The 13,667-nt window shown below is 51.2% G+C and overlaps 1 protein-coding gene across 2 annotated transcripts in view; it reads right to left on the reverse strand.

Annotated features, from left to right (window-relative positions):
• Positions 1-13,667, reverse strand: part of SMAD6 (SMAD family member 6) — an 84,547-nt gene that overhangs the window by 59,360 nt on the left and 11,520 nt on the right. The window contains exon 3 of one of the 2 annotated variants that reach the window (XM_066276381.1): positions 10,663-10,728. In XM_066276381.1, the coding sequence (XP_066132478.1) occupies positions 10,663-10,728 (66 nt within the window). Of the gene's footprint in view, positions 1-10,650; positions 10,729-13,667 lie in introns of both variants that reach the window. The other variant, XM_066276380.1, reaches the window with a different exon arrangement.

The raw sequence follows: 13,667 nt of genomic DNA on the forward strand, positions 1-13,667 counted from the left end.
TCAAGGCCCTCCGTGGGCCTCACTTCTTACTGTCCTGCCAGGATCCCTCCCTTTCCTAGGACAACCATCTTCACACTGCCTTGCCTTTTCCCAGCAGTTCCCGGGCCTGGCATGCCCTTTCCCCCTCGGCCTGCTGAAAAACCCTCTTCCTCCTTCGGTCCCAGCTCCGCCCTCAGCCCACACTTCTCTCAGGAAACAGCCTCCACCTGCCTCTCGAGTTCAAGTCCCCTGAGAAGATACCTTCCTGCCATGCTATCCCTCATACTGATACTTGGTTACTAATTCACTCAACTACTCCTTACTGAAAATTAAATGTGTGCCAGACACTGTGCTGTTGGCAGTGGAGCGAGGCGAGGCTACAGAGGGAGGCGAGGTGATCTGGAACACAGGTCTGTCTGGGCCCAGAGCCGGGGCTTTACACCCGACCTATGGAGTCCCCAGCGTCCCCTTGTCACCTATACCCCTCACTCCGTACCCCAGCACCCCAAGGGCTAGATGGAGGCCTGGGCAGAGCTGGGTGGCTCATTTTATTCTTAGTAAAGCTGTTCGGATCCAAGGGAGGTGTCAGGGCAACAAGGAGGGCATGAGGGCTCAGGTGCGGCTGCCCCCAGCCTCCTAAAGCATCACAGGGGACCCGTCTTCCTTTGGAGATGAAAACCACATCATCACCTGGTCAGACGCTCACCTTCCACTGAGTCTGAGCAAGTCACTTTAACCACCACCTCCCAGACTCAGCTCTCTCACCTAAAAACTGGAAGTTACAACACCTACCTTCGCAAGGTTGTGGTGAGAATCAAACTCACCCTCCGGTGAGCCTTAGAGGGACTATCTGATGTGACCTCACTAGTGCTCTTGTACCACTAACTCCCAGAACATATACATCACAGCTGAAGGGACTGCAGCCAAGGCAGCTCACAAATGAAGCAGGCTGCTTTACGATGCTCTGTGTGCCCGTCCCCAGAAGTGACCAAGTACAGGCTGGGGGCCCAGGTACGGAAGAGGCTGCTGCAGGGGAACACGGCGGGATGCTCCAGGTCCCTTCTAGGTCAGCCCAGACCTGGGTTTTTAGGCCTGGATGCAGATAATAATCACCTAGGGAATTCTAAAAAATTCTGATGCACAGTCCTCCCTAACCACTTCTGGAACGGATCTAAGCTATTTAAAAAGTCTTCACTAGCCTGACCTGTGGTGGTGCATTGGATAATGCGTCGACCTGGAACGCTGAGGTCACCAGTTCAAAACCCTGGGCTTGCCTGGTCAAGGCACATATAAAAGTTAAAGGTTCCTACTCCTCCCTCTTCTCTCTCTCTCTCAAATGAATAAAATCTTGAAAAAAAAGTCTTCACAAGACTCCGTGCGGAGGGTTGAGAACAAATGAATTAGACCAAATGGCCCATTTCACAGATGGAGAAGCTGAGTGGAAACAATTTAAAGTCAACAACAAATGTGGGACAGAGCCAGGACTAGGACCTGGGTCTCCTGGCCCCCAGGTGTGGCACTCCTTCAGATTCACAGGGAGCCCCTGGAGCTCTCTCCAGCCTCTGCCCCGTGAGGAAGAGGACTGACAGCTAAGCCCCAGCTGAGCAGCCAGGAAGGAGACTGGGTCTGTGTCCCCAAACATCTGGGCCCTTGCTGCCCTCCCCAGTTCCTCTCTCGGGTCACACAGGAGTAGAGGCTCCAAAGGCAGGGCTCTTCCACCCCGAATCCGGGTCTCCTTGAGCCCGAGACAGACGACGTGAGCTGAGTTAAGAGGTGTGGAAAAGCCGCGTCCTCTCTACGAATCATAAACACAATCCCGATATTCACTGCACGCGAGGCCTTGAGCTGGGCGCTATGTAGGAAAGACAAAAGCCCTGTCTTCAGAGTCAAGCATCCCAAACCCCATTCCTAAGATCTACCCTCTGAGAGCAGCCTAGAGTCCTTGTTTTGGAAACAATGTCCCTTCTTCCCCCTGCGACCCTAGGGCAGGCCTGGGAGGAACCCTGCACATAAAACCTAAGGCCCAGAGCAGACATGTGGTTGGTGGAAGAACACACAGCCACTGAGCGGAAGGCTGGGCCCCAATGTGGGGGCTGGGGAGCAAGGCTCTCAAGGCCGGACATGAAGCAGAAGGTGGGAGGGCTAGGGAGCTTAGCAGAGACGGGCAGAGGGGTCCAGGGACAGGCTGCGGCTTCCTGGGGCACACATGCCAATGGGCTGACCCGGACAGCTCCTATCTCTGTCTACAGAGGGTGTCTGCTGGGTGCCCCACTTCATCCCATTCAGCCCAAAAGGCCAGAACCGGAGTGTGAGCCAGAACAGCTGTACCCTGCCCTTATCCCTCTCCAACACTCCCCACTGACTATATCTGCCCAGAAAAGCCCTTCCCCTTAGCTGCGTCCTAGGGCTACTGAGGGGCCACACAACGCCCAGACCAGTCCCACGGACACATCCTGATTTCAGGCCATATGACTGTGTGACAGAACCTACCTCTCCACCTTTTCCCAGCTCTGCCCAATGCTGGTACTACCCTGGACCTGCAGAGAGATCAAAATGGCTTCCAGGCTCCTATCTCTGAGCTACACCTCTCCTTTTAAAATATCAAAGTCTCAGCAATAATTTGCTTTGCAGCCTGGGACAGTGGCTTGGATGTCTGCTCCAGACCTGAGACCTCTGCTTTCTCAAACCCAGAAACCTCTACCCCAGCATCCCTCCCTCAGGCCAGGGCAGCCTGTGCTTTGCAGAAGTACCAGCCCCCAGGCCGGACTCACTCTGGCTGGGGGTGCCAGGCCCTAACTGGGGGGTGTGGGGAAAGGCCTGCGAACACCAGGAATTCTTTCCACAAGGACAACTGGAAAAGCCATGCATCTCCACTTCCCTTGGCAGCCAAGGGCCATGGAGGGAGAATGTTTAATATAAAAACATCTGACAAAGTACCTTCGGGATATATTTTTTGCATCAAAGGAGCTCTTGGCAACAGCTGCTCTACCCTGACAAGGAAACTTTCGAGCGCAGCTCCCGATTGTTACAGATGCCCGGGCAGAGCGTGCCAGCGGGGACAGGAGGAGGGCAAGCCGTGGAGCCTGGCAGACAGATGGTTGTGATTAGGCTGGATGCAACCAAGTGCATTTTCTGGAATTTCAGATCTCCTGAGAAAATCTGCCTGTTCCCCCCGTGATGCAGGCTGCCTGAAGTGGAGGGGCCATCTGCCTCCAACTCTGAGTCAAACAGCGCAGGACAGACCCTCAACCCAATGCCTCCTCCCAGAAGCCCACTCACCTCCCATCTCACTGGCCATTCGTTTACTCATCGAGCAAACATCTGATGAGCAGAGCTGGTCTGGGGCCCGGTGAGAAGTGTTCATACTGAATCTGGGGTACCGGGGACATAAACCCACAAGGAGCCAGAACAATGTGAGTCCTACATCTCCCAGGGCTCATACAGGGCACCAGACGCTGGGGAGCCAACAGAGAACCCAGACTGATTGGGTTCTGATCCCAATTCTACTGCTTTCTAGCTGGATGACCTTGGGCAGGTTACTTAACTTCTCTGAGCCTCAGTTACCTCTCCTTTAACATGGCTAATAAAAGCGGGCGCTTTGTAAGACTTGTGGGGAGGAGTCCATGAATGAATATGTGCATAGCACTTAAAGACAGTAACCGGCACAGAGTTGTGTTAAGCTATGGTTCTTTAATATGTGTGATGATCTTTCTGTCTTTATCTTTATTTTTTTTTAATTAATTATTTTTTACAGAGACAGAGTGAGTCAGAGAGAGGGATAGACAGGGACAAACAGACAGGAACGGAGAGAAATGAGCATCAATCATTAGTTTTTCATTGCGCTTTGCAACACCTTAGTTGTTCATTGATTGCTTTCTCATATGTGCCTTGACCGTGGGCCTTCAGCAGACTGAGTAACCCCTTGCTGGAGCCAGCAACCCTGGGTTCAAGCTGGTGAGCTTTTGCTCAAACCAGATGAGCCCGCGCTCAAGCTGGCAACCTCGAGGTCTCGAACCTGGGTCCTCTGCATCCCAGTCCGACGCTCTATCCACTGTGCCACCACCTGGTCAGGCTCTGTCTTTATCTTTATATGTGCGTGCTCTCTCTCTCTCTCTCTCTCTCTCTCCCTGGATCTTTTTGTACCAGGAAAAAAATCACTTATTTTTTCCACGGTGATCTCTGGCTATGGGCTAGGCCATGCACTGGATGCCAGACAAGATCCAGAGCCCCTTCAGGACCAAGCATGTCCCAAAGTTCCCCTGGCCCCAGGGACCACAGTCCCTCTGCTCCAGCCCATTCCTCCAGACTCAAGATACCCTCTGGATTCACCTTTCTCTATTCCCCCACCTCTCACATATTAATCTACCAGCCACAAAGAATACATGGTGCTATTGCACACCTCCCTACTCCTACACAAGCTGTTCCAGCTGTTCCTTCTCTCTGACAGGCTGTCTATATCCTTTTGTCTTCTTGGTGAACTCCTAGTCATCCTACAAAACCCAACTCAGAATCACCTTCTTCTTGAAGCTTTCCCTGAACATGCCATTCCCACCCCAACAGAGTCCACTGCTCTTGTTTCTGTGCTGGTGCTAAACCGTGCCCACTGTTTCCACTACACGTAACACGATCACTCACCATTCACTTTCGCTGTCTACTTTCCCTTCTAGCCCATCAGTTCCTCAAGGGAAAGGTCCAGGCTTTCTTCACTTTGTATCACCTGACACTGGCATACAGTAGATTCTTAATGAATGTTCAATATACTGACTTTTCACCCCAAAGCCTACAGTCAGGAAACACACCAGCCCTGAAGTCCTTTGTCAGAGACCTCAGAGGATGTAAACGCTGGTGATCTCTGCCGGGTCCTTCGCCCTCTCCAGGCCTTGGATTCTTCCTTGGTGGAGGGTACCCTCAGCTCCATTCCCCAAGCTTTATTGGTCTGGGATATGGGGGAGGAGAACCAGGACACGAATTCCCTCCCTCCACATGGTCTTGTCCCAGGCCTTAGTTTTGCTTTGGGACAATGATGAAAAGCCGAGATGCTACAGGCCAGAAGCCCCAGCTCTCCACACAGCCTGTCAAGGCTCAGGAGCTTGGACCCTCTGCCCAGAACACATCAGCATCAAGGTGCCCCTGAATCAGTGACCCAATGGTCCCAATGTACAGCTGAACAAACTGAGACTAGAGAGTGAGGGGCTTACCTGAAGTTACAGCAGAATAAAGGGAAGGCCAAGCCTGAAACCCACTCTGTCTTTGTGGTAAACCCACATTGCTTTATGGACAACCAAACTGCCCAGAACGCCTTCGACACTGTCTGTTTCTCCCAGGACTGCTGAAGTCACCTTTGTCACTCCTGCCCTTCACCCCTCACCACCACTTTTCCAACTTCAGACAATCAGCCCAGGGAGAGTGGGTCCCTTCGTGAAATACCTGGGAGGTTTTGAGGGAAGAGGGCTTCTTTTTTCTTTGATCGGTCAAAACTAAAAAATGCAAGGCAGAGGCCTGATGTGAGTTCCAAACACTGCTGACTTTGGAACCAGAGGTGAGTGTTCCTTCTCCCCAACCTCCACCCCAAGAGGAGGCAAGGAGTCTGAGGCCCTTTCCGAATTGGAAACGGCAAGCTGGTCCTGGCCCAGGAGCTCAGGGTCAGTCCTAAAACCTGTCCACCACCCCTAGGTTGGAGCCTGACTTGGGAGGTAGGCAGAGCAGTGTGGGCCACACCCAAGGGCCAGCTCTTAACCCATGGGACTGATCTAGGTTCACATCTAATTGCTTCAGGACACCAGGGGCCCCAAACTCCAGGTAAAATGTCCTTCTTGCTCTCCAAAACCAAATGAAACCCTCTTTCAGCTAAAATGTACCCCCGCCCACTCACTAGATCCGCAGTGGCCTTGGACCCACGGGCAAGGAACACTGCCCCATGTCAGGACTGAGCACTGTCACATACAGCAATGGTATCCAGGGTGTGGTCAATTTGTAAAAATTCACCGAGCTGGGCACTCTGTGTATTATAGTAAAAAGTTTTTAATAAATGTTACCCCGGCCCTGGCCTCCCCTTGCCATATCTCCCACCAACACCTGGTGCTATGCTTCCTAACCCCTGACCTCCTTTGGCTTTTCAACATCAGGCTGTTTTCACACCTCCAGGCCTTTGCACGTGCTATTTCCTGGGCCTGGAAGGTGTCTTGTCTCTTTGGCAGACTCCCATTCATCCTGTAAAACCCCACTTAGACATCACCTCTTCCAGAGAATCTTCCTGGACCACCTCCCCACTACACCAAGACTCAATCACGAATCCCTTCTCCCTCTGGACTGCCTCTTATACTACTTCTCCTTACGCCTGTGTGTGTCTTTACCTGTCTGTGAGTACCCTGAGGGCAGAAACGGTATCATTTTTATCTCGGTGCCTCCAGACCTAACACCTGGCTATCCCAGAGTCCCACAGCTGGGACAGGGCACAACTGGGACCTGATCCAGGAACTCGGGTGTCCAGCCCATGCTCTTTAGTTCACCTTGCTCTAGGCTCAGCGCATGCTGACTGAACTGAACTCAACACAGTGGAGAACGAGGAGCTTCAAGATGTCTGTTAAATGAGGGCATCTGAGGGGAACATGCTTGGGCCCCAGAATCAGGAAGCAACAGGAAACAAGACTGCACCAACACACTCTGCCTCCAGCTTCTGTCGGCCCTGATGATGAACATCAGACAGCCTCGACCCCAAAGGGTACCTGTTCAGGGACCACTGGGAGGAAGGGTGGCAGGTGGGTAGGCAGCACGGTCACCTAGATTGTGAACTGGCTCTACCTGCATATGCTTGCTGTGTGGCCCCCAACCACTCCCCTAACCTCTCTGAGCCTCTGTTCCTAAACTCTGTCAATCTGCAAAATGCAAGAATCCTAGAGAAGGATGCATGCCTGCAAGCAACTTACACTCTGATTGATGAAGAAAGTCCAGCTGAGACCCCAACTTTCCACGTGGTCCAACAAAGCTCCCTTCCTTCCCCAGGGTCTCTCTTTAAAATGAGGGGCCCGCCCTCACTGACGCAGCTCTACCAGCATGCTCCAAGGACTGAGATACCGGTGCACACAGCTCAAGTCAGCAAGAGGGACAGCCTGGTCCCCATGACAGGCAGCTTACAACATGGCTTGTATACAGTGGGTGTTTAACAAAGCACCTGAACTATGTATTTTCCAAAAGGCACTAGAATAGGATACCAAAGAGAAGTCACTGGTTCCTGAAGAAGCCTGCTCAGTGCTGCACCCCCAGCATGGAGCCGGCCAGGCCTGGATTCCAAAGCAGCCCAACCACTTCAGGATTTCATTAGAAGACCCAGAACTCACTCAGCACCCAGCACCAACCCAGGCCTAGCTGCTACTTATCTCACAGAGCACAAAGCTCCCGTGTTCTGCTCATTTTGCTCTTCTAGCCTAGAGTACCACAGAGCTGAGAGAACCCTGCCTTCCACCCTCAGCCCTCCACAGAATGGCCCTTCCCAGGTGGCCTTTATCCTGCAATCCCTTGAATTATGGCATAGTCTGCCTTTAAATTCCCAAGAAGGGTGGCCTATCAGCCACTTACACCTTAGTGTGAATTTAACTAGCTAATCTGCTTTCTTCCCAGAACTAAACTGAACTCAAGGAAATGGGAGAGGGGTAGAGATGTTGTAGAGAGAACAAGGATGGCCTGGGGGGGGGCGGTTTAGACAGTGGGGCGGGGGAAGCGCCCCAGGCTGAGTTAGGCAAGGAAGCCGGGGGCCAAGGCTCTAGGCTTTGGGTTTGGAGGTGATATAGGGATCAGAGGAGAGTGTCGTTGTGTGTGTCAGCCATTCGGCAAAGAGCTGACATTAAACAGTCTCCTGTCTGCTGCCCCCTGCCCTGCCCACCCCCCACTGATGAGTTCTTTCTGCTAGGCTGTGACTAACCCTCAAAATTCCCACCATTCCTTCTAAAGTGGCCTCAACAACAGGACAGGAAAGTGAAGAGGAGACCTTGGACTGGATAAAAATAGACAGCCCAGGCCAGGCGCTGGGATTGTCATTGCGCAAGACAAACAAGGGCAGTCCTGCCCCAGGGCTGCAGAACCATGCTCCAGCAGGACACCTATTCCAAGACACTAGGAGGGGCAGGCTCTCAGGATGATGGGAGACAGGGGGTTAGGGCAGCTGAGGGGCTGGGGTTGCTGGCTGATAACGGTCGGTCTCTGGGTGGTCTGCAAGGTTTGCCTGGTAGTGAGGTGGATGAGCACAGAGCCCAGAGCCCGGTGCCTCTAGCCAGCCCCTCACCCTTATCCTTGGTTCATCTACTGGGACTGGCTGCCACCAGGTTCCTTTTGATCACTCGACATTGTGCCCAGGGCATGTCTCCTTGGGGGATGGGAACCCTTGCTGTGGAACGCTAGGAAGGCCATCAAGGTGGCGGAGCTGGGCAGCCACCCTGCTCAGGCTTCCATCCCAGGCCTGCCTCTTACAATCTGTGAGTGTGGGCTGCTGACCCAGCATTGAGCCTCAGTTTCCTCACCTACTGGGACCACTGGAACTCAGACAAAAGCCCACCAGACCCCATTCAATCTCACCCCCGCCGGAAATCCCAAACTTCCGCCCCAGCTCCCCTTAGAATTCCACAGCCATTGGACGCAAAAATTTCTCATGACAGCCCTCCAGTCCTGGTCCACAGTAGAGAGCAGCAGGGGCTTTCTCAGTGGCCAGGACCGAAGACTGCTCTGGGATAACCGGTAGGGAATCCCAAACCGAGGCCCACGGCACCTCGAGGGCGCTGTACACCACGACCCTCGGGTTTCCAGAGACCTCTCAGCCTCCAGAGCTCGCTTCCTCTGGGGCACCAGATGGGAGGTGACTCCAGCAGGTGCTCTGGAGTCTGCTCCTTCTGGCCTGAGCCACACACCAGGCCCACTCTGGCATGACAGAGTTTGAGAGACTACATGCCTGCAATCACATCCTGAAACTGTAAGGCATCTCCACACATCGGCATTTCCACGATTAACAATGAGGGGGAAGGGAATGTCAAAAAATTACCCATCCATCCAACCAAAGCCAAGGTGACCCATCTAAATTACACACACTTCGAGGGTTGGTAGGGACACAGAATCATGCGTTCAGATATACTTCTAATCTTCAAACTCATATGTAGCTTCTACCCCCACAGTCACTGAGGAAAAAGAATGAATTAAAAAGTTAACTCCCTGTGTTCAAATGGTTAGGACTTTCAGAGAAAGACACTATATATGGCAAGGGCCAAAAGGCAGAGAAGAAAACAAAGCGGCCCCATTAGAGGGGCCACCGGAGGCAAAAAGGATCCAGAAGACCTCAACCCCAGTACCAGCTGTGCCATGAGTCCCATTGATGCGACCCTGTGGCCAGTCACTTCCTGGTCCAGCTTCTAGTTTCTCTATTTTTGAAACAGATGTAGTCTTGTGATCTCCCACGGTTGTGATGGAACAGAGAATGAATGAGGAGGGGCTCGCACATGGGAAATGGCCAGGCAGCCAGGAGAAGCCAGTCTGGGGTCGAGTCACGGGGAGAATACTGCAAGAACGGCAGCCAGAACTTAGTACAAAGTAAGTTTATCAGAGGTACATTCAGCCCTTGCAGAAAAGGGGTGGGTGGGCAAAACACTGGTTAGAAGTACAGAGACAAATGGCTCAGCTCTGTCTGCCCCTGGCCTAGTTCCTTTGCTGCTGTTCCGAGATGATACATACAAAGGGGCCCCAAGCACAGGCCATGGCCCAAAGTAAACACTGAACAGCTCTGATCAACATTGTTTCTATTATGACATGGGTGTGGGGCACAAGAAAGATAGTGCAGATGTAGACAGAGGCCTCCAGGCCAAGATCCAGTCATGTCCACTTGGGAAGCAGCTCCAGCCCCAGGGGCCATCACCCCATGCAGCACAGGGCACCAGGCCACATGCCCCAGCTGTCCTCATGGAGCACCACCTGCCATGTTCCCAAACGGCCCCACAGACCGTGGCACCCAAGTCCTTCCTGGCCCTTCAGGCATGCAGGTTACCACCAACCTCTTTATTTCTTAAGGAAAGCTTGATTTAGGTATTCCTGGAATTTCCCTATGGCCAACTCTTAATTGCAAGGAGTGGGAGCTCCAAACCAGCATTCTCTCTGCAAGCTAGTCCAGCATCCCCTGCTCCAGGAGACGGGCAAACCACTGGCCTCTGGCAAACTCCCTGCTCACCAGACCCTCCCAAAAGCTTGTTCCACCCACTCCACTGCCCCCTCTTCTGACCCTTCACATAGGTCCTTCCCCAGAGTGGGGACAGAAGGAGAAGTCTATAGAGAAATGCAAACACACACATCCGTTTGCTGCCTCTCAGCAACTGGAAGATTGCTTTCTAAAACGAGAGATGGTGAGTTGTGCTGGGTTTTACTCATTTCCACGAGACAAGGCAGAGACAACTAGTTAAAACGCGGACCAACAGGCATTTTAAATGATCATCTTTAGGTTTCATTCATACAGACTATTCTTAATCCCCAAAACACCAACAATAAAGACATGGGCAGTCTTCCAATCCAAGAGGTGGGAGGAAAAGGGGAAAGAAAAGGAGTGGGAATAAATATCCAGAAGGCTTCCGTCAAGTACCGCTTCTACCTGCGCCCCTCTGTGAAGTCCAACACAACAGCACCAAGCAGAGAAGAAATGCCAACCTGAGAATTCACCTGGAGCAGTGATGAGGGAGTTGGTGGCCTCCGTTTCAGTGTAAGACAATGTGGAATCGGATAGATCTGCGGGAGGAAAGAGAAAAAGAACTTAGTTGGCTGTGGAGTGTGTCTGCGTGTCTGCTTTCTCATGCAAGTGTGTGCACGGGTGTCCACGAGTGTGTGTGCATGCAAGCCCTTGCAAAGGGCAGCATGTCCCCCCCAACCTTCTGATGCCGCTCTGTAACCCTGTCCCGTGACCGTGGGCGACCAGGCCAGTCAGCCCTAGCACTCTTCTGGAAAATGCTGACTGCTGCAGCCCTGGCACCTGAAAAAGTTGCAATTGCTCTGACCACAGAAATAACCCAAGTTCATGGGACTGTGCAAGTACCAACTTGGAGCCTCCCTGGGTAAGGTTAAATTAAGCCCCTAAACAATTCATAGTTGCTGTACTTAATTACAACCATTAAAATTCTTGAAGTTGTTCCTTCTTGCTTCCTTCCTTCCTTTCTTCCTTCCTTCCTTCCTCCCGCTGGAGCTCGGGAAACCCTGTTTTAACAAGTTACCAGCCATCCTCACTGTTTCCTGCTTACACCCCTCTAATTAAGGGCTCAAGCGTTTGCTCCCAGATTAACTTTTTTTCCTCTCTCCCCTCCTCTACTCCCTAGCATCCAAACCTGCTCACAGAGCAACTTTCAATGCCTGGACTGTTTTTGTTTTCTTTTTAAGGCATTCTTTTTTCGTAAGGAGTTTTAAGTACTTCATATGGCGTGCATTTATTTATTTTCCCCCGTCTGCCATGTAGTTAGATGGGGAAAGGAAAATCTTTTGCATGTTTTTTGTTTTTTTTTTTCTTGAATGCCGAGCTGCTAGTTTGACAAGCTGATGCCTTTTGGGGCAGGGAGACTTGGAACATTTTTCCTGGGCCGTTGCCTCTTGCTACCAGCGATGGGGTGTTGTCCCTGTTAAGGGGCAGGCCTGCCCAAGAGTCAGAAGGCATGTTCTGTGAGGCCTGCAGCACTTTCCTCTTCTTCTCAGCCAGCACAGCCCAGGTCTGGCTCAGCTGGTCCCACCTGGCTCAGGGGAGGCACCCAAGCTGGGGATTCCTGGGGCAAAAACCGTTAGTCCAGGCCCTCGCCAACTAGGATTCCATTCAATCCTACAGGATTATTTTTTTTTTCCTTTTACCACATGGTTTGGGGAACGGGAAGATGAAACATTAACCAATTTGGCCTCTTCCCTCCCCCTCCCCACTTATCAGAGGCTGACTGGGTGTTTTGGGTTTTACTTTGTTTTTTGGTGTCATGTGATCACAGAGGCTTAGAAGTGAACTGACTTATTGTTTATGAAAAAAACAACAATCCAAGGGAAAGAAAATAATACAAAAATAACTTGGACAATTTATCAGGGCATGAAAAAGTTATCTGCTGGTAAAATGTGTTCAGAGGAAAATAAGGACAGATGGAAAATCTCATTTTTTAAAAATATAATAATAACCTCAACGCCTCAGTGGGACTTCTTAAAAGATTGCTGCTTTTAACACCTGGTGTTCCCAAAGTGGTCACTGCCCCAGTCTTGCTGCCACTTCTTGTCTGAAGCAGCAACATCAAAGGCTGAATCCTACTTCTTAGTAAACCATAGTTGAGCCAACATAGACAGCTCTGTGAGGTTCCCAGAGTGGGAACACACAGGTAGCTTCCACCTTTCACAGCTAGTAAGTCAGTCCCTACAGTGGATTCTCCAAACCTTCGCATCTGGTGCTTCTAGTGAGGCCCTTGAAGTCTGAAGTGTCTTCGGGCTATTGAAGAAAAAGAGCACTCCTTACCTCCATCATGGCTCAAGCCCCAAGGAGGGGCCCTGGCCAGAAGTTGGAGCCCCAGATTCAAGTCCCACCTCCACTGTTAAGTCAGCAAAATCAAGGCTCACCAACTTTTTCTGCAAAGAGCCCAACGGTATTTTCAGGCTTGCAGGTCATACAATCTATTACAGCTACTCCACTCTGCCACTGGAGTGTGGAAGCAGCTACAAGCAATATGGAAACGGGTGAGTGTGCTCTGTTCCAGTGCAACTTTTATTATGAACACTAAAATCTGAATTTCATATAATTTTCACATGTCATGAAGTATTATTCTTCTTTTGACTTTTTTAACCATCTAAGAAAGTAAAAACCATCCTCAGCTCACAAGCCATACAAAGACAGCTGGTGGGCTGTCTGTCACAGATCCCTGAGCTATTTGACCACCAGCAAGGGGTCACTTCTTCTCTCTAGGCCTCAGTTGTCCCGTTTGTAAAATAAACAGGACACCTGTTGATTTCCGAATGGTCACTCTGCAGGGCTAAGTAGTGTCCAGGCTTTTGCTGCATTATCACAAGCTGACCCACAACTCCTCAAGGCAATGATCCTTGACATTCAAACTAAGGTGCAACTTTACTAAGAACATTTGAGGGTGTTTTCCCTTTTTTTTTTTTTTTCCTCTAATGAAACCAGGGATCTTCTAAATGACTAGTCTAATTACACTGACTTAGGAAGTGCTGAGGGAGGGATGGGGAATCGCTGAGCTAAACAGAGGGCTGGCTTTGGATTTCCGCCTCAGCCCTGCTGCTCATTAGCTGGGAGCCCTCCCTATCCTTCAAGTATGACTCCCCACCTATGAAGTGACAGGGTCCAACCACATGACCTCTCCAGTTCCCCAGAGAACTAAATAAAGCTCCTCCATGTATGAGGTGACCATACGTCAGGAAAAACAATGAGGAAGTTGCTATCATTAAGCCACTGACTCACACCATCATGGGACAGCCTCTGTCCTCCTAGACTGAGGAGGTTAAACTCCTGGACGAACCTGGTGGGCACTTCTGACTCCACAGGAGGGCCTGGAAGGAAAGAGCTGGACCGGATGCCTGAGAGTCGACAACGTTTAGAAGGGACCTCCCAGATGATGCTGACACAATGCTACTGGGAAGAGCCTTTATCAAAAACAAAACCAAACCCAGTTTTTGTGGTCACTTGGTGGAATGTGTGAGCATCA

This window comes from Saccopteryx bilineata, chromosome 4 (assembly GCF_036850765.1).
Source record: "Saccopteryx bilineata isolate mSacBil1 chromosome 4, mSacBil1_pri_phased_curated, whole genome shotgun sequence".
NCBI lineage: Eukaryota > Metazoa > Chordata > Mammalia > Chiroptera > Emballonuridae > Saccopteryx > Saccopteryx bilineata.